This window comes from Dendroctonus ponderosae, unplaced genomic scaffold, assembly GCF_020466585.1.
Source record: "Dendroctonus ponderosae isolate FM_Combo_2020 unplaced genomic scaffold, Dpon_F_20191213v2 Dpon_F_20191213_4, whole genome shotgun sequence".
In the NCBI taxonomy this organism is placed as follows: Eukaryota; Metazoa; Arthropoda; class Insecta; order Coleoptera; family Curculionidae; genus Dendroctonus; species Dendroctonus ponderosae.
In genome coordinates this window covers 6,562,152-6,579,679 of record NW_026018611.1, presented here as the reverse complement: position 1 = coordinate 6,579,679, position 17,528 = coordinate 6,562,152, and the positions used below count along the sequence as shown (strand labels likewise).

At 39.7% G+C, this 17,528-nt stretch overlaps 8 protein-coding genes across 8 annotated transcripts in view; 2 read left to right on the top strand and 6 right to left on the bottom strand.

Annotated features, from left to right (window-relative positions):
* The first annotated feature begins 69 nt into the window (after positions 1-69).
* LOC109537010 (vacuolar protein sorting-associated protein 29) lies at positions 70-1,126 on the top strand. Its single transcript, XM_019903514.2, has 5 exons — positions 70-179; positions 229-420; positions 473-575; positions 635-767; positions 828-1,126. Exons 1-5 carry the CDS (start codon positions 177-179, stop codon positions 943-945), a joined length of 549 nt encoding a protein of 182 aa, XP_019759073.1. The 5' UTR covers positions 70-176; the 3' UTR covers positions 946-1,126.
* LOC109537008 (2-methoxy-6-polyprenyl-1,4-benzoquinol methylase, mitochondrial) lies at positions 1,034-2,867 on the bottom strand. The gene is made up of 6 exons (XM_019903512.2): positions 2,539-2,867; positions 2,335-2,484; positions 2,113-2,268; positions 1,882-2,059; positions 1,330-1,441; positions 1,034-1,215 (listed from the first exon to the last, which is right to left on the bottom strand). Exons 1-6 carry the CDS (start codon positions 2,678-2,680, stop codon positions 1,114-1,116), a joined length of 840 nt encoding a protein of 279 aa, XP_019759071.1. The 5' UTR covers positions 2,681-2,867; the 3' UTR covers positions 1,034-1,113.
* A 62-nt stretch (positions 2,868-2,929) lies between these two features.
* Positions 2,930-4,420, bottom strand: LOC109537009 (uridine diphosphate glucose pyrophosphatase NUDT14). The gene is made up of 2 exons (XM_019903513.2): positions 3,846-4,420; positions 2,930-3,783 (listed from the first exon to the last, which is right to left on the bottom strand). Exon 2 carries the CDS (start codon positions 3,642-3,644, stop codon positions 3,006-3,008), a length of 639 nt encoding a protein of 212 aa, XP_019759072.1. The 5' UTR covers positions 3,645-3,783; positions 3,846-4,420; the 3' UTR covers positions 2,930-3,005.
* Positions 4,421-4,669: 249 nt separating this feature from the next.
* LOC109537005 (RNA 3'-terminal phosphate cyclase) lies at positions 4,670-6,377 on the bottom strand. The gene has a single exon (XM_019903508.2). The coding sequence runs from the start codon at positions 6,247-6,249 to the stop codon at positions 5,194-5,196; it is 1,056 nt and encodes a 351-aa protein (XP_019759067.1). The 5' UTR covers positions 6,250-6,377; the 3' UTR covers positions 4,670-5,193.
* Positions 6,378-6,458: 81 nt separating this feature from the next.
* LOC109537012 (small integral membrane protein 12) lies at positions 6,459-6,938 on the bottom strand. Its single transcript, XM_019903517.2, has 2 exons — positions 6,809-6,938; positions 6,459-6,634 (listed from the first exon to the last, which is right to left on the bottom strand). The coding sequence occupies exons 1-2, from the start codon at positions 6,936-6,938 to the stop codon at positions 6,504-6,506; spliced, it is 261 nt and encodes an 86-aa protein (XP_019759076.1). The 3' UTR covers positions 6,459-6,503.
* Positions 6,939-7,989: 1,051 nt separating this feature from the next.
* LOC109537002 (adenosine 3'-phospho 5'-phosphosulfate transporter 1) lies at positions 7,990-9,804 on the bottom strand. The gene has a single exon (XM_019903505.2). The coding sequence runs from the start codon at positions 9,573-9,575 to the stop codon at positions 8,274-8,276; it is 1,302 nt and encodes a 433-aa protein (XP_019759064.1). The 5' UTR covers positions 9,576-9,804; the 3' UTR covers positions 7,990-8,273.
* A 103-nt stretch (positions 9,805-9,907) lies between these two features.
* On the bottom strand, positions 9,908-11,019 carry LOC109537011 (mediator of RNA polymerase II transcription subunit 21; the record flags this gene model as incomplete). Its single annotated transcript, XM_019903515.2, is given in 4 exon segments — positions 9,908-10,466; positions 10,528-10,632; positions 10,683-10,793; positions 10,854-11,019. Coding segments are annotated over 4 exon segments (435 nt in total). The 3' UTR covers positions 9,908-10,289.
* Positions 11,020-11,393: 374 nt separating this feature from the next.
* LOC109536997 (histone-lysine N-methyltransferase SETD1) overlaps positions 11,394-17,528 on the top strand; it is a 10,965-nt gene continuing 4,830 nt past the window's right edge. The window contains exons 1-14 of the mRNA XM_019903498.2: positions 11,394-12,200; positions 13,352-13,518; positions 14,155-14,386; positions 14,437-14,631; positions 14,684-14,776; positions 14,834-15,055; positions 15,459-15,597; positions 15,707-15,911; positions 15,966-16,123; positions 16,185-16,421; positions 16,473-16,581; positions 16,653-16,673; positions 16,739-17,105; positions 17,158-17,288. Of these exons, the coding sequence (XP_019759057.2) occupies positions 11,953-12,200; positions 13,352-13,518; positions 14,155-14,386; positions 14,437-14,631; positions 14,684-14,776; positions 14,834-15,055; positions 15,459-15,597; positions 15,707-15,911; positions 15,966-16,123; positions 16,185-16,421; positions 16,473-16,581; positions 16,653-16,673; positions 16,739-17,105; positions 17,158-17,288 (2,524 nt within the window). The 5' untranslated portion in view covers positions 11,394-11,952. The remainder of the gene's footprint in view (positions 12,201-13,351; positions 13,519-14,154; positions 14,387-14,436; positions 14,632-14,683; positions 14,777-14,833; positions 15,056-15,458; positions 15,598-15,706; positions 15,912-15,965; positions 16,124-16,184; positions 16,422-16,472; positions 16,582-16,652; positions 16,674-16,738; positions 17,106-17,157; positions 17,289-17,528) is intronic.

Below are 17,528 nucleotides of genomic sequence, written 5' to 3'. Positions count from 1 at the left end.
ATGAGAATATTGCAAAATTCCGCATAAGCCCAAGAGGGCGTTGCCAAACTTTGCATTATCTTGGTGTGACGTTCCATTTGATAGACGTCATTGAAATCAAACAAACACCTCTTGCAGATTAATTCCTTATTTCCTCATATTTAAGAACAAAAGTACAATAATTCCACATATTTATAATGGTAAGCTGCTGATAAAGGCAGGTTATTGCTGACATTAGAAGTTTTCCAGCTAGTTTTAGTTTTGGGAGATTTGCACATTCCACATAGATGTAGTAGTTTGCCAGCAAAATTCAAAAAACTCCTGGTACCAGGAAGGATACAGCATATTTTGTGTACAGGCAATTTGTGCACAAAGGAATCCTACGACTATTTAAAAACGCTGGCCGTAGACGTTCATGTTGTCAGAGGAGACTTTGATGATGTAAACAACACAGCCGAATTAGTTTTATGTGTTTTAACTTGTGCATTTGCAGAACATCAATTATCCCGAACAGAAAGTGGTGACTGTTGGGCAGTTCCGAATCGGACTGTCGCATGGGCATCAGGTGGTGCCGTGGGGCGATCCTGAGGCATTAGGTGGGTGGTTTAGCACTAGGAAACATGTTTGTAGTAAGTTGGTTTTTATTACTCTTCAGCTCTTGTGCAGCGACAGTTGGATGTCGATATTTTGATATCAGGTCATACTCATAAGTTCGAAGCTTATGAACATGAAAACAAATTTTACATCAATCCAGGCAGTGCCACTGGCAGTTACAATGCTTTAGATATGTAAGTGTTTCTCAAGCCTCTTTAGTGGTAGGTTGACTAGCAATAACTTGTTATTTTTAGGTCTATCACACCCTCTTTTGTCCTTATGGACATACAAAACACTACAGTTGTAACGTATGTTTACCAGCTTGTAGGGGACGACGTAAAGGTAGAAAGAATTGAGTATAAAAAAAATTGATTTGGCCACCCAAGTCCCTTTTCAAACGCGAATATTTCTTATTATTGATAATTGAAGATTAAAGGTATAATTTATTAGGTACACTTTATACGAGGAAAATTATTTATTAAAGGACACTCCATTAATGTTATACACCGCTTATGTTACACCAAAAGAATAAATTTTTATTTACAGCTTAAAACCTGAGTGTATTGCCACTACTCCCAATGTTAAATTCTCGTAGCTCACCTGCCGGAAACCGGCTTCTTCAATCATGGTTTTGAATGTTTCCTGAAATTTGCCATTTGCCAACCAATTCACAATACTATACAGTGTGTCGCTTGTGGATTTGCTTCCAACCATATCCATTGGTTTACTTCCTCAAGAAACACCCGGTATTCTCACCTGCTTAGGAAATTGCCTTATACTCTCCACTAAATACTGATAGGGCTTCCATTGTCCAGCTAATAGTTGGCCTAGCACTGGAATCACTTGGAAACTGTACTGATCATATATCCTGAAATACTTGCCAAAGTAAGTGTGGATGATACTATAAAAATGTGTTTCAGAGCCCTGCTTGCACCTTCGAACTCGGCAATAGTTTAGCTTTGTTTTGGTAAGTATTGTATTCATATGTATTTTAATAGTTTTCCGGACAATCATTTTCTTAGCTCATTAGCAAGCTTTCAGAGTATGTATTTTCTTCTTCAGGATCTACCGCGAGATTCTTTTTCCGGGGAAGCGTTTATTCCGGGAAACTTTGCAAATTAATTACAGTATAAGAGAAAGCTTCCGAACTCAATAGCACATTTTTCCCAGAAAAATGGAAATAGGTTTTCCCAAAGCCTGACAATCAGGTCAAAAGCTTTTTTCGGTTAAATATTTTTCCTCAAATTTTCATGGGTAAAAACTATCTGAACTAATTGACTCAGAAATCTGTTTCGGTCTCCAACTCACCATTGTGCAGCTGCAATTTCCAACTGACTAAATTCCAGACACAGAAATCTGCCCCCAGGTTGCAACACCCTGTAGGCCTCACTTAACACCTTGTCTATTCGTGTACAGTTCCGGATACCAAACGCGATAGTGTATGCATTGAATGTGTTGTCCTGAAATGGTAGTTCCTCCGCATTGCCTTGAAAAACCCGAGTTTAACACACACATTTTCTGTATAGACGCCCAACTTGCCTTCCTGCCAGGCTATGGAATCGGGGCTAAAATTGAGCTGCCTGCTGCGCGTTTTTCCTACGTCCAACATGTGGGCATTGATGTCGGTGATTGTAACATGGCAATTTTTGATTTTGTATTCATTTACATACTTTAAAAAGCGAAATGCTATGTCCCCTGGTTATTGGGAGTGAAAAGGCTATTTAGGTGCGACACTCAATAGGAGGTTTAAGGCCTAGTTACCTGTCCCTCCGGCCACATCTAGTAGCTTTGTGTTTTCCACTGGACCCAATTTGCACATGAACTGATCTTTCCAGATTCGATGTATTCCAAGCGACATGGCGTCGTTCATTAAGTCGTAGTCTTTGGCTACATTTTCAAAGACTTTGTGAACTGGAAATTAGAACCTCAGAAGGTTGGAGCTTTCTCGCAAAATCGACTAGAAACCTTTTTGTTGCTTCTCACTTTCCTTGACAGTCTCGAAGCCAAAATGCGTGCTTTTCTCTTCGGCGCTTGGGTGGCTGCTAAGGCCTTTTATGTGCGATTTTATTAGGCTTTTGCAGAATGTTTTCCTACTGATCGCAAACATGTTGCTGTTTACAGGTTAGAAACCGTTTGCTTTCGGCAATATTTGGGGTTAGAGTTACAGTTTTGACACCTTGTCGGTTGCGTTTGTGCATTTGAGCGCCTAGATAAGGAGTTTTTTTGCCAATAACTTGTAAAATCCGCGAAATTTACCCAAACAATTAACGCAAAAATGTAGAAAAACGCGTTGTTTTTCGCGGGCGTTTTTCCGGATACCCCAAAGCCCCCAGTTTGGTTATAGACAAAATTTGAATTCCAACGCTAACTGGCCGATTGCCATTCAGATTTATATTGATATAATCCACCATAAGCCTCAAAACACCTTGAAACTATGCGATTTGGCGCGTTTTGGGATATTTGTGATACAGAAACCAGTTGAATAAAAACATGAAGTTCATTGGCGAACACACGTAACTTTGCCTGGAGTAGTTCAGCACATCTTCCACTTTCATTTCGATTACTTCGACGATTTCATGTTCCTCCACACTGCCTCCGCCCTGGCTGACTCTTTGTGCTTCAGTGACTTCGCAGTAAAAAAACGTCGATCGGGCCCCGGTGGTTTCGGACAAATTGCAAAACCTAAAGATCTGCTCCAAATCTTCGAGAGGCACTTGATAGCCGCATTCTTCCAGAATTTCCTCCTGGGCTACGACCTCTGAAGGGGCGTCTTTGTCTTCAAGGCCTGCACAAAACTCCAGGGTGATGGCTTGTTTCGGAGGATACTTGTTAGTGTCTACACTAGTGCGCTCTGCTTCAGGCACCAGTTGGTGAAACACTGAAGGCCTAAACTGCTTCACTAGCACTAGCATGTCCTTGGTTTTGTTGTAAAGCACTATCACAACCCCGTTTCGTTCCAAGAAGATATTTGCCTTTTTCGCCTGGTTGTTCTGCTTATAGTGGAGCGTGGCAGGCGTGGTGTAGATTGTTGGAATGTAGTCCGTAACGTGTACGTTGGAGATGTCTTCCATTGTAGTAACATGCACCCTCAATTGTTGGAAATCGGTTGCTAATTGCACTATTCATTGAGGTTGGGTTTTCACACGTAGTCAATTTTTCAATCTGCTTCACTGGAAACCTATACCCAGCTATTTCTGTTTCGGTTATCTACTGCAGGTGAAGTGGGAATTATCAGCGCCCAGTTTTCACGTTTAAATTACTGTGTTGCTCACCTTGATGCAGGTAATCCCCCGTTAACTTGGCCCCAAAACATGTTCAGACTTTAAAATGCTGGAACGCAGCTCTGCGTTCTTTGACATGGAAATAGTGTTGCAGCCACATATATCCTGTTATTCTTAAGTAATGCGTTATAGACTAAGAAATCGCGTTTTAACACAGGAAATTATTTGTAAATTCTCAGATTAAGGGAATTTGATGAAGACTAGTTCGAGTTGGAGCCAAAGTTAATGTTGACGTGTGTGTTAAGCATTTGAGAGGCAAGAGTTCGTCCCCCTAGTCACTTCAGGAAAAATTATTCTTCCGGTAGAGAAAATCATCCTCTATTCACTGGTTGAAACGCGAAATATCTGCTTTGATTTCCCAAACAGCAGTTGCTTCATTTGATGTCAACTAACTGTTTGAAAATCCTCCCAGTTCGTCCCTCTTTGGGCACTGCAGTGAAAATTTGCCTACTAGTTGGGAAAATCACCCTCTTTCACTGGTTAAAATGCGACAAATTTGGACGCAATTTTATTTTTAGAATTCCGCAAGCAGGAACAAGTATCCCAATACTTGTAAATAATTGAAAAATGTCTCCTTACTCCAGAATTTGAAGCTGAAACCACCCGGAAATTATTGGAAAATAACCATCACCTCTCCAGAAGAATGCGGTCGCTTTAACAAGCACTTTTTGGGGTATGTTTATAAGAACTTTTTTATTACTTTAATCCATAGAATTCCTGACATATTGATGTTATTTTCGATTACCCTGAATAATACTTTTATGTGTGAACCTTTGGCTTGGTTAGATTGGATTGGCCGTTATTCTATGCAAAAATTTTACTGTTTCAAAGTTATTTATTAAATTAGCATTATATACAAATGTGTGCAAAAAATCCAAGTTCGGCTCAGATCCTTTTGAGTACATGTTCATCATGCAAAAAGTATATCAATCAGTCTCCTAATTGCGATGGTTTATTTAAAAATGGCAATTTGCGGTCAATTTAAGAAAAATTCGTAAAATGTAATGATTGTCGCTTAAACTTCCAATGTTAAAACATATTGGTATAGGCTTGGATAGCAACGAAACTTGGGACATTATCAGAGCCATCCAAGGTTTATGATGATGGGAGGAAGTAAGTACAGGTATGTTGATCTTATTTTAAATTGCGATTGTAAACAAATTCGTCATAATTAGCAAATATATACAGGGTTGTTAATTATTGAATTTGGGCCACCTTTTTCGTGGGGTGCCTCAAATTCTAGAGCAGTTGCTCAACATTAACTTAATACCAACAACTTTTGTCTAAAATTAGGTATGTTTTCTCTTCCCCAAATTATACCAAGATTAATTAATAGATTCTACTTACTGCCTGTACAATGAATGATATTGGCTGTATCAGACAAATTCTCTATACTAAATTTGACTGCTGTTAAGGTTTCTATGACATGGATCGCTGTAGTCGTGTGTAGAGTGGTTTTGCCAACACGCACACGAGAAGGTCCCGAGGCTAAAGCCATGAAAATGAGCATTTGGTTCTGGCTATGTTCGTCTACGCAGCATTCCTGATCCAAAGTCTCTAGCAGGGCTTCTGCGGCTCGTTGCCCCGTTTGCTCCGCATCTTCTTTTCGGCTTCCTAGCGCATCCGACCCCAATATACAATCCGTGTCCGTATAAGCGGCCAAAATGATTCCCGAGGAATTATCGGGGGCCACATTGCGGTCTTCCTTGTATCTTTCAATGTTCACATTGGAACAAATTCTGGATAAATATTTCTCGGCCCCATCGGCGATTTTGTTCGCCAAAAATGCCGGCAGAGTTCCAGACACGAAGCTCCAGCCAGTGATGCTGGTTACCTTGCCCGGGTTTATCAATTGGACCCCATTTAATTGCTTAATTGGTTTTACATGTACCACGACCGCTCCACCTCCTTTAGGGAAATATCCCCGTCTGATCAATTCGAAATCATAAGTGGCGCCGAACTTCTCCATTATGGGGCGAAAAATTTCAGTGAGGTAATCGACTTGCGGTGCCATTTTCGTATTGGTGCCCCCAAATAAGTGAAGAGTGACGTCTGTTTCGGCGAATAATGCACAAGGCAGGGCCACTTGCAAGAGCAAACCAATACTGCCGGCGGTTTTGATTACGGCCTGAAATGAGCCCCCTACGATGTCGCCTGGACGAAAGAATATTTCGGTTGATCCAATAAATGCCCCGACGACAGTGCCGTTCGATAGGTCCCGCACTAGTTCGATGCACCGCAAATGCTGGTCTCTCAGTCCGGGATTGCTTCGTTTCTGTCGTATGTTGAAGATGTGGACGGATAATTTTTTCAGACAACTTATGGCTAAGGCCACACGTAAAATTTGCCCACCGCCTTCTAGCACTGAGCCATCAAGGCTTACCATGTTTTCCATTTCGATAAATTTGTTGTGAGACGTGTGTTTCTTAGGTTAGATTGTGGCTTTCGCTATCGCTCAGATCAACTTTGTATCGCTCGGACGCTTTGGAGCTACTGATTGTTCAACTGGTCGATGGTAAATAATGAACAGTAAATAACTCCAGTTTGAGGTTGGGGTTTATTGTCATTCAAGGATTGGAAAAATTAATTCAGGAACACTCGTGGTCAGTAATTACCCATTTTATTATATACAGTGTCTAAAAAACAGCCTCAACTGGATAAGGATGGGCTCAAATTTTTCCCTAGAACATTTGCTTGGTACTTCAGCTTGTCCACGTTTGTGGCATTTTTTAGCTTCTCCTCATCCAAGAGTCGTTCTCTACGTTGTTCTTCTATTGATTCTAGAAATTTGTTTATTTCGAATGTTCAAATCTACTTCTCGAGCTGCGTGTTTGTTCACTTATTCAGGTTATTATGCAATTTTTGATTTAGAGAAATCGCATAATATCACTTGATTAGCTAATTGAAGTTTCAAAATTGATTATCAGCAAAGCTCTGAATTCGCGAATACTTACTGCTATAAGGGGTATATTTGTCGGATAAAATATTTTCCAAGTTGTAGCCGATAACGCCGACAATTCCAGCAAATGGCAAGGTAATATATGGAGCGTATGTCCGTAAAAAGGCGTAAAAAATCGGTAACATTTCGCTATATAATTATATTTTATTCACTTGCACGTTATTTCATAATTAATTTTTATTTGTTATGAATGTTATGTGACTTTTCGGTTGGAACAACATTGACTTTGGGTTATGTGCCGATTTCTTCTTCGCGGTTTTCGTTGCCAGATTGTGCGTTTGTACATGAATATGTGGCGGACTCTATCAGCCACTTCTCAAGTAGCAGCTCCAACAAAAACGCAGGTTTTATCTCACCCACTAACATCTGCGGCATTTCGATTCAAATAGAACATCCAATCTATGTACAGCATTCGGCGTCTAAGGCAGGGCTTACCTAAGCATTACCTGACGAGTCCAATAGGTAGGCCCAGGACGAAACGCATGGTACTTCAACGCGCGACATAAATATTAACGTTTAACCGCTGTGTATTTAATTTAGAATTTTTTTTCTTATATATGTGGCTGTCTAAATTTTTGCTTTGTTTTTGTCTTTTTTTTTGCTGTTGCTTTCCTCTCATTTTTTATGCTTAAATGTTACTTAAACAACTTTTTGTGTTGTAGGTAAAATTATGAGCGGATTCCAAAGCTATCAAATTTTAACAAAATGAGCTTTAAGAAAAAAATTCATAAAACCTTGTTTTGGTAAATTTTACCCCTTTCTTGGGGAATTCAATTTGTCACTTTTTGCTTATACTTTCTTAATTTTGTTCTAAATCACTGGTCTTAAAAAAACCAATGAACTGTATACAAGTACTTGGTATAGAGTTCATTGTAAAAACATTAGCAGAACACCAAATTTTGCAAGTTTTTTATTTTGTTACATTTTTTTAATAACAACCGCTAAAAACACTTGTATCTTAACTAAAATTTATAATTTTTCATGAAAAAATTCAAATTTGTATGCAATATATATCCACTCGGCGATACTTTTAACTGATATAATTCAAAAATGATTTTATATACTGCCGGTTTTACATATACGGTCTGGAACACATATACGTCGAACAACGGAAATTAAGGAAAAACATAGTCTATTCTATTGGGTTTTTTCTGGGCAAATAATTACGCGTTAATAGAAATTTCATTTTGTGTACTAAGACATACCGAGTGTTTAAACCTAAATGCAACCATAAATTTTTTTTTACATAAGTTGCTATCTATAGCAATATATAGTACTTTTTACATTCATAGCTCTAATTATTGTATCCAAACTAACTTTATAGATAATTTAATATATATTTAAGCTGTTCACATAGTTTCACACATGCCTTCACTTAAATGTTTCGTATCGTCTAAAGCTGCAAATTAGATCAGTTACTCAAATAAATACACTCAACACTTTGGCGCTTCTTAGGTTTGTTAGCTTTTTAAAAGAGCTTCATTTTGCTGACGAATTCGCTTCAAACGATGGCCGCAGTAGATCTTTAGCAGCACACTGAAGAAGATAAGGAACAGTCCCAAACCGCCTAGAAGATGGACATTGTGATGATAAATAATGCAGCTAAGCAGGACTGAAAAGCATTGTCGGATGGTGCTGATTATTACGAATACCAGAGGTCCAAATGTGTCGATAGTGTTGAAAATGAACATTTGCCCAGCTGCTGAGCATACGGACAAAGTGATTATATCTACGGTGAATTGGGGATATGTGAACATGAATGAAGCGGACTTGAACAGGCCTCCATGCTGCACGAGCGAAGTGAGAGTGAATATGCAGGAGAAGAAATTGACGAAGCACATCATCTGTATGGGTTTTACCTCGTAGGCTTTGAAGAGTTTTCCCTGCCAGTTGGCAGTGAAACTATCGAAGCCTATGTATAAGCATAGAAGAAAAACTCCACTAAAGGCCGTGGAAGAGTTGCTAGTTTTATCCGTTCCAGTGTCCAACAAGAAAAACAGCATTCCAAAGGACAAAATCACCGCAGTCACATATTCGTAAAATTCGTATTTGGTTTTTGAGACGACTTTGCCCATTATCATCACAGGGATTGTTTTACTGGCCTTTGCAAGCACCTGGCAAGGAAACGACACGAACTTTAGGGCCTCGTACTGGCACCAGGAGCTCATAATGTTGGAAAGTGAGCAGAAAACGTACTTATACATCGGACACCGATGTCTCGGTTGTCGGGTGCAAAATATCACAACCGCTGACATGGAAAACGCTAAAATGCGGTTTACAAACACTAAAAACTGCGAGTCTTTAAAGTAAGCGATTTCATTCGATGGAGACACGTATTTTTGGGTCATGATTTTCTCCTGAAGCACTCCCCACGAGAGATACGATACTTGAAGCCCAAAGAAGTAGAATATCAGCAGTAAGCTGTTTTGCAATGGAGTCCTGGTTCCTTTGATCGTAACTCCTGAAGAATTCAACAAAGGCAGCTCATCTTCACCAAAACAAGTGCGGATAACTGCTCCAATTGGGCCACGTCCACTAACATTCAAATAGTTCGTTTTCTTGATGTAGACAAACACTAAATAGCCCGGCAGGAATACGGTGGCATATCCCAATATATTTCGGGCTCCATCCACAATCCAGGCGGAGTCCTTCGGAAGGTCTTGTAGCACATCCCAGTTTAATACCAGCAAGTTGAGCACATATAACGTCAGAATTCCTACTATGTTGATTGCGAATATTACCAGTTCAATGCTACGTGCCATGACTAGAGGCACATATATAGCCTATATAATAGTGAGTAGTCTGTGACTAGAGGATAAAATTGGGATTCGAATAAATCATCATCAACAAATGCATTCGAGTTTGTTTGGATTTTAAATGTAAAAAAAAAGAAATTTAGGGTTACAAAGCTATGCAACTTGTCATGAAGAAGGATAGATTTTATTGTCTCTCTCGGACATTGGACGTGCTGTCATTGATTTTCTCGCTAGCAAGTTTCTTGTAACTGTTTTAAAACAATAAAAGTATTTTTATAAAGGTTTCGAAGTGTTTTTCGCTTAAACAGTTCATTTTTACTTAAAGCAGAAACATAAAGGACTTTTTTAAATTTATTTAATCTATGGGTGAAAGCAATACAATGTTTGTAAAATTCCAAAACTTTGTCAATTAGGTTTGTTGTTTTTATCATTGCGTAAACCCCGACCAACAGTGTTTTACAGATCGTCCACATTCACTGATTAAAAATTGAAACTACAATCGACTACTACACAGAATTTAGGCAATGGTTTGAAATTCAAACGTGTAAGATTTTGTACAGTTTAATAAATGTTGTTACCTTTAAGAGCTCCTGATTAGTTCAGGAAAAGGTCATTGTTTTCAAAAGAACATGCAATATTTGCCAGCGCATCACTGCTTGGGCCTTCGCCCTGTCCACTCCCTATATTGTTCACATTTCGCACTCTCCTTATCCCCCTTAATCATTCTGTCCCTCCCGCGGCTGTTTTTGTGAGATGCTGCATATCTAGCTGAGCCTGTGCAATATCACTAAGGGCCAGTTGGACTTTTTCCAGCAGCTCCTGGCCTGACCGTACTATTGCATCCAGCCGGTCAGCTGCGTCCTGGTTTTCTTGTTCCAACTGCCGTAAGCTCGATAACTGAAAATCCCCAATACCGACGGTAGTTTCAACAGACTTTAGCTAAATGTTACGCAAATACCTGCGATTCTGTGGAATTCTCTTCACTGGGCAGCGACTCAATAAGCGTGTCGATGTCTTTAGCACATCGGGAAATAAGGGTGGTGAACAGTTGAACATAGTCTTCCTGGAAACGCCCCATTTTGGTAAAGTTTTGACGGGTTCTTCCGTCCCTACCTGAGTTTGCTGTTGGGGTGTTTGTGATCCACTGCGGTCAAAATTAGGGAACTTGCTGGGGGGCGCAAATTGTTGAAGAATCCCAATGCTATTGCAAAAGTGCTCGGCCTGCTGCAATTGAAAGAAAAATCTAAAATTTGTTAAAATTGCCAAACAAATAAGAAAACAAACCTGATTAATACAATCTTGCAATTGGGTCAGTCGATCAGCCATATTAATAGATGAAGAATGGACAATTTGGTATAAATATTCTTTACAGATTTTCGCTAGTTTGCCGAAACTTGCGTTTGATGTTTTCTTTTCCAGAGCCAGTATTAAATAGGTTAGGTCTGGAATAGTCTAGACGGTGCCCATATCTTTTACAAGCGAGGATCTTGACAGCTTTGGCCACAGAACATCTCTGAACCTGGCTTTGGCGTCGGTGAAAATTTAGCGCCATGAAGTATTTTTGTAAAATAAAGCTGTCAACATTCTTAGATGCAAAAATATCTGTGCTACCGCTAGACGCTATTTTTTTTTTGGGTGTTGTGCTATGGTGCTATGTTGTCCCTCCTGTTTTTCCCAGATATTCCTTTCTTATCTTTCTCGCTCCCGTGGCAGGACTAGAACAGGACTTTGACTAAAACCCTTTTTAGCTAATGGTACTCAATGCTCAAGGATTACTTTCTGGAATAGCGTTAATTTTTGAAAATTAAATTTCTGAAACTAGAGAAATAGTTTTTTTTGTCCATTTCGGCAACGCTGTGTTCCCAGATGGGTACGTGGTAATCAATAAAAGCTTTTCCTATTTTGTTGCTACGAAAACAACCCTAAAGCTACTAAAATAGTCGTCGTTGTTGTTTACAATTTAGCTTTTAAATTTTTTGTCTCCCCAGCATTGTTTCATTAGTTTTATCGATGCAAAATTACCTGTATGAATTTGGATTTGAGCTTGACCATTCAGCAATCCCTTCACAGTCAGCTTTTCCCTGACATAAATCGAGGTTAGGGTACATATCTTCCATAAAGCTCTTGAAATTATTTAAATAATTCAATATTCCCAGTCAAAAATAAACATTTTCTGACTTGTAATCGCATTATCCAATGTTCCTCTTCACTTCCGGAATGATATTTTCCTCAAATTAAAATGCTGACCCTCCATAAGTTCGATCCCAGTTGACCTATTGTTTATATGTTGTTATTTCTTCATTTACGTTTAGAAACGAGGTAAGAACTTCCCCTATCTATAAGGTGTTTTTGGTATTAAACTGGTTTTCTTTTTTTTACAGATATGAACGGAATGAACCACCGGGCGCACAGTGTTTCGGCTCCAGAAAAAGTGGAAAAACCGAAAAACTACAAGCTTCTAGTGGACCCATTTCTGGTCAAAGGCGCTACCAACAAAAGGATAATTCGATATGATGGGATTGTTCCTGCTGATAGTCCTTATCCGCCAGTTACCCTGAGGGACCCTCGGTCTCGGTCACATTTGACAAGACTATGGACTCGGTTGGAGGCACTAGACCTACCTGTACCGCGGTAAGAAAGCTGTTTTTGTTAACCTGAAAATCATAAAACCCTTTAATATCGAACGAAAAAGCAAAAGGGACACTTCATAACTTACTACCTGGCATTTCAGTTTAATGGTGTTATTTATTAAATTGGCTGAAAAATTAATTTTTGGTAGAAAAAAAAGCGTTCTGGGATAAGCACAAGTCGAAAGGGAAACCTTCACAAAACTGAACACTTGAAGCTGGGTTCTTTCTAACCTAACCTTGCGATGTATGTAATATTTTTTTTTGGAACTCATATCGTCATTTCTGTAAACACTGGCATTGTGTGTAATCGTAAAGTGCTGGGCCTTATTTAACACTGAAAGAAAAAACAAAAAAAAAACAGAAATAAAATATTGCGCAATTTCGGCTTAAAGAAACATGCAAATCGATTGCTTGACTTGGAGGCTAAAACGTGCCCCGAAGCCAACCTTTTCTAAAAGAGAACTCGGGTGAAAATGCAAATTGCACTTTCTCGATGAATGTGTCTTATCGCACAACATATACGTATAACCTTAAAATAATAATGGGGCCCCATTTACCTAAAACTATGCTAATAACTACCAGTTTGCAAACGTTTGCCGATTGCGAAAGTAAAAATTGGTCAGTTTTGCAAGAAATATTACCAAAAGCGAAAAAAATTCGATAAAAGTACGACGTGGATTTCGAATGTCAAGCGCTGACGTCAGGCCGATGTTACCAGGTTAATTCCAATTGATTTCAGCCTGGTAATCTCGTTTACAAGGGCGATTTAATTTTATGTCTCGCTTACAAGGGCGATTTGAGAAATGCCATGGATTACAAGGGAATATTGAAAAGTTTTCGTTTAATATTCTTTTCGTGTTGAAAGACGGGACAACATGTGGATGATTTGATGTAATTTTCAATTTATTATTGTTGTCAGTTCTGCAACTTTTTGAAAAAGTATCTATTTTTATGTGTAGCTTTTAGGACAACTTGGAAAAATTAATGACAAAATAAACTTTGTAAACTTTCGAAGGAATTTCAAAAAATTCATGAGCAGTCTACTGGTTGGTTTTAGAATTTTGATATTGTCAGCTAGTTAATCCTTGATCGGCCAAAGGCTTTCGATCGCCTTTCAACAACGCTGCAACTTACGCAGGATTTTTCTTTCAGCTTTAAAATCGATAATCACTATGTGGGAGAGCCACCCTCCATCGAAGTGACCATTTTTCATCTAAACGACAATATTGACAAACAATTTTTGAAAGATATTGTTCAAAAATTCGGGGTAATTGAGGAACTGTTTATCTATTATCATCCAGTGACTAACAAACATTTAGGTGAGTGAATTTGTTTAATAATTTTTCCGAATTTAGTCGCCAAATTCTGCTAAAAACAACGACTAGACCTGGCAATTCGTCTTAATTTTCTATATATATATAGAGGGTGTCTCATAAGTGATATACAGCGTCAATATTGTGAGATAACGTTTCTTCTTCTTCAGTAAGATGCGATTCTAGAGATTTAAACAATGAAAAACGTTTATTGACAAATCGACTAAAAAACAAAATAGTACATACAACACATTCAACAATGGTAAAAAACAATACAAAACAGCACAAAATAAATCGCAAAAGTTTTCAAGTAAAAAAGTGCTTTTGCTTCAACTTTTTAAGATGGACCGTTTTGGTAATATTTCCAGTTTTCTGACTGTAAAATAGACAAATTGCTCTCTATTCAGAAACGTTTGAATAATTTTATACAAAATTACGCAAAAGCGATTTTTCGCGTCTTTCAAGCACGCTTGAAAATCACCTGCGAGTTTTACAAAATGTAGCAAAAAATACCACAAAAGATGGACGAATTTGATTTCAAGAAGAAAACCTGCATCAAAAAATAAAATCGAAGACGCTGTATCACATTTTTGAGCCGATATGCATGCAAACATTAATTCTGTTGTGAATTTATTCGGGCAGGTATAGGTAGGGTTGTCTATGAAGATGTAAAATCGGCAAAACTATGTGTGGAAAAACTGAACAATACCAGTGTAATGGGGAAGATTTTGGAAGTGTTCTTGGACGCTTTCGGCCAGAAATGCAAAGAACGGTTCGAGGAAATCACAACTGAAAAAAAGCCTGTACCTGTTGTTGTGGTGGAAGAACCGCCCAAGAAAGAGAGTGTTGAAAAACCAAAGGAAGATGACGACAGGTTGGCGTTTTTGGTTAAATGCAATCGTGTTGCCAAGTGGGATTTTTTAGGCTGCCTTATGATCCTGGGGATAATAATTTCGATGACCGGCTGAAGTATAAGTCGAAGTCTAAAGACAAGCGCCATCCTAAGAAGGATGGTTACTTGGACGAATATTCCAGCGGGTCGAAAAAAAACCGGAATAGGGATAGGGATAGGGATAGAGCACATGAGCGCGACAGATATGGCTCATCTAGGAGCTACAGGTGAATTAGCGATTTCGGCAAACTATGAAGCATTTGAAAACTATTTTTTCAGAGAGTTTGCAACGCCGACCAGCTCGGATCTGGGCTATGGAACTCCTAGTGAATTTTCTGCAAGTTTTGGATCAACCGGCACCACACCGTTATCGTGAGTTGCAACATTGCAACCCAAAACTAATTTTTAACACTTTGTTCCACTTTTTAGTTACGATTTTCATGCACTGGCCGTTTCCGCGCCCATGCCCCCCTCGACAGCTGCATTTTCATTCGCAGCTCCCGCTCCATATTCAACTCATTTAGCCCCCCCACCTGCGCCTTGGCCCATTGCTCAGCCTCAATGGCCAATAGCAGACCAATGGGACTGTTCCGCTTCCACACCATCGAAATGGACCGGCAGCGACAGCAAAAAAGAAAAAATTAAAGACCGGTAAGAATTTTTTTTCGGGGAAAACCTAGCTTTAGTCGCATGTTTTGCTTGCTCTCGGTGGGCAGCAGAATACGAGCCGTAACATCTATAAAATTATAAATAAAATATATTTTTGTTTCTTGAATGATGAATTAATTCAACAAAATTACTGACAAATAAATATTCGGACGCACCTTAATGCAACTGTCACCGATTTTCAACCCCTTTTAAATACAGGGTGGGCAATTCTTTAAATGTGATTTATTTTTGCTTTGATCTTCTTAGAGGATCGAATGTCTAATGGACTTGACACGCTTCATCGCAAACTTGGTTCTTGACAAAATTTTATGGGCAACTTTTGAGCCTCTTAAGCTATAAATCCTGGTTGCGTGATAAATAATTGTGGGAATACATTGTGTTTTAGTGAGAGAGACAAAGACAGACCAAAGGAAAAAGATCGGGATAAAGATAGGGACAAAGATAGGGACAGGAAAAGCAAACATCACAGAAGCAAAAGAGAACGAGACAGGGAAAGGGAGGAAGCAAAAGTGACAAAAGAAAAGGTAACAGATTTCGGTTGCTTTCAAGTTATTTGGTAGGATATTGTAGAATTTAGGAGCCAAATAAGGATGCATTTTTGTGTCAAATTCCAATCCGTACCGATCTTTGCAGGTTGAAGAAGACAAGCCACTAGACTTAGACACGAGAATCGCGCTATTATTCAAGGATAAAGCTGGAGGTATGGCGCCACCCTTTCTATCGCTGGGCGTCGATTCTGATGATGAAACCGGAGGCAGCAAAGCTAAAGAACTGTCCAATGACCTCTTGAACTTGCCGAAACCACTGCCCTTACCCACTTCGCTGGACAGTGACGATGGTAAGACATTTTACCCAAACATGGACCATCTGCTGACAAGTCTGTTGCGTCCAGATCGTTCCAGCATATCACTGAGTGATATGCCAATTAATCCAATGGCACCGGCCGCTGATTTCCAACCCGAAGAAGAAGACCTGCCCTTGTCGACGCCGCCTTCGCCCTTCTTGTCTTTGGAAATCTATCGGGAATGTCACAAGCTTTCCCTGGAGCAGGCAAGTGTATTTTGCACTGCATGGTAAAGCGAGAAAAAATCACAGTGTAACTTCCTTTCAGGCTGTTATGGCAAGACAGAAAGATGCCCTGGAAACCACCGCGCTGGTAAAGAAGGCACAACAAATGAATAAACTGGGCAGTGATATTTCGTCGAGTGAAGACGAATTGCTGACCGGAGAGAAGAACTACAGTCCTATTGATAAGAGGGATTTTAAGAACGAATTTAAATTCGACAAAGACGATGATAGGATGAGCATGTCCAGCTTGAGTAGTACAGAAGGTGCTAAAATCGATGAGGTAAGCATCAAATTCAGGAAAAAGCTCATTAAAGACAAGACCATTTTCCAGAGCAAACCTGATGTGCCCTTGCAGCCACCACTACCTGCCGAGCCTGATTATTCGCATTCAGTAACTGGAATGACTAATGTGTATAGCACAGCTTATCCTTCGTATGCCAGTAAGTATCCTCCCAATACCAAACACTAGTTATTTCTACTAAACTCTGATGTGGTTTTCTTGTTTCAAAAGCTCTAATCGGGCGATTTCCTCGTAAGTACCCAAATCCACCCTCAAAACCCTTGGGGGCGTTTACAATAAAATTCGTCTTTGTTTAGGCTACCCAGGCACTGCCCCAAACTTTGCGTACCCGCCCCCTCACGGGCCGCACTTGGCCTTTGCGCCCGATTGGCAGGCGTTTCCCTATGGGCCTTCGCCGCATCCGCCGTCTTACCCTTACGGCTCTTACTACCCTGCTTTACACCCGGCGGTAGCGGCAGCGGCACCATTTGGATTCGCTTATCAGGCAGTACCAGGCGGCGCAATTTCGGGTACTCCTGCTGGACTGATGGACGGCAACGTTCCGCACGCTCCCACCATTAATGGGGTTGTGGAGAAAATCACTTTAGAGCTAAAAACCATCCTGAAACGGGACTTCAACAAGAAGATGGTGGAAGTCACCGCGTATAAGCGGTTCGAAAATTGGTAAGTACATGATTAGGGTGTGAATTCCGACGGTTTCAGGGTGGTTTTGTAGGTGGGAGGACGAGACGTCGAAGCTCAATCGCATGAAAGGCAAGGAGGATCTTGAGAAGTCGGCCTTGACGAAAGACAACATCAATGCGCTTTTGGATCAGAGCAATGACTCCTATAATTACGACAATGTTGGTAAGTGGTTGATTTCATACAGGGTATCGCACCGGAACACCGCGATTGATACTGCTACACCCGGAAGTGTGGCCATCTTCCAAATGTTTTAGATCGCTTGCCCCCCATGACTTCGGTATACTGTCTAATTTTCAAATGTCTCTTAATTATTTTTTACAAACTTCTTTTTGGGTATTTCGCCTCAAAAATTTTTGTCTTTAAAAAAGACAGAATTTCCTCACGTCTTTTATTACAGATTGA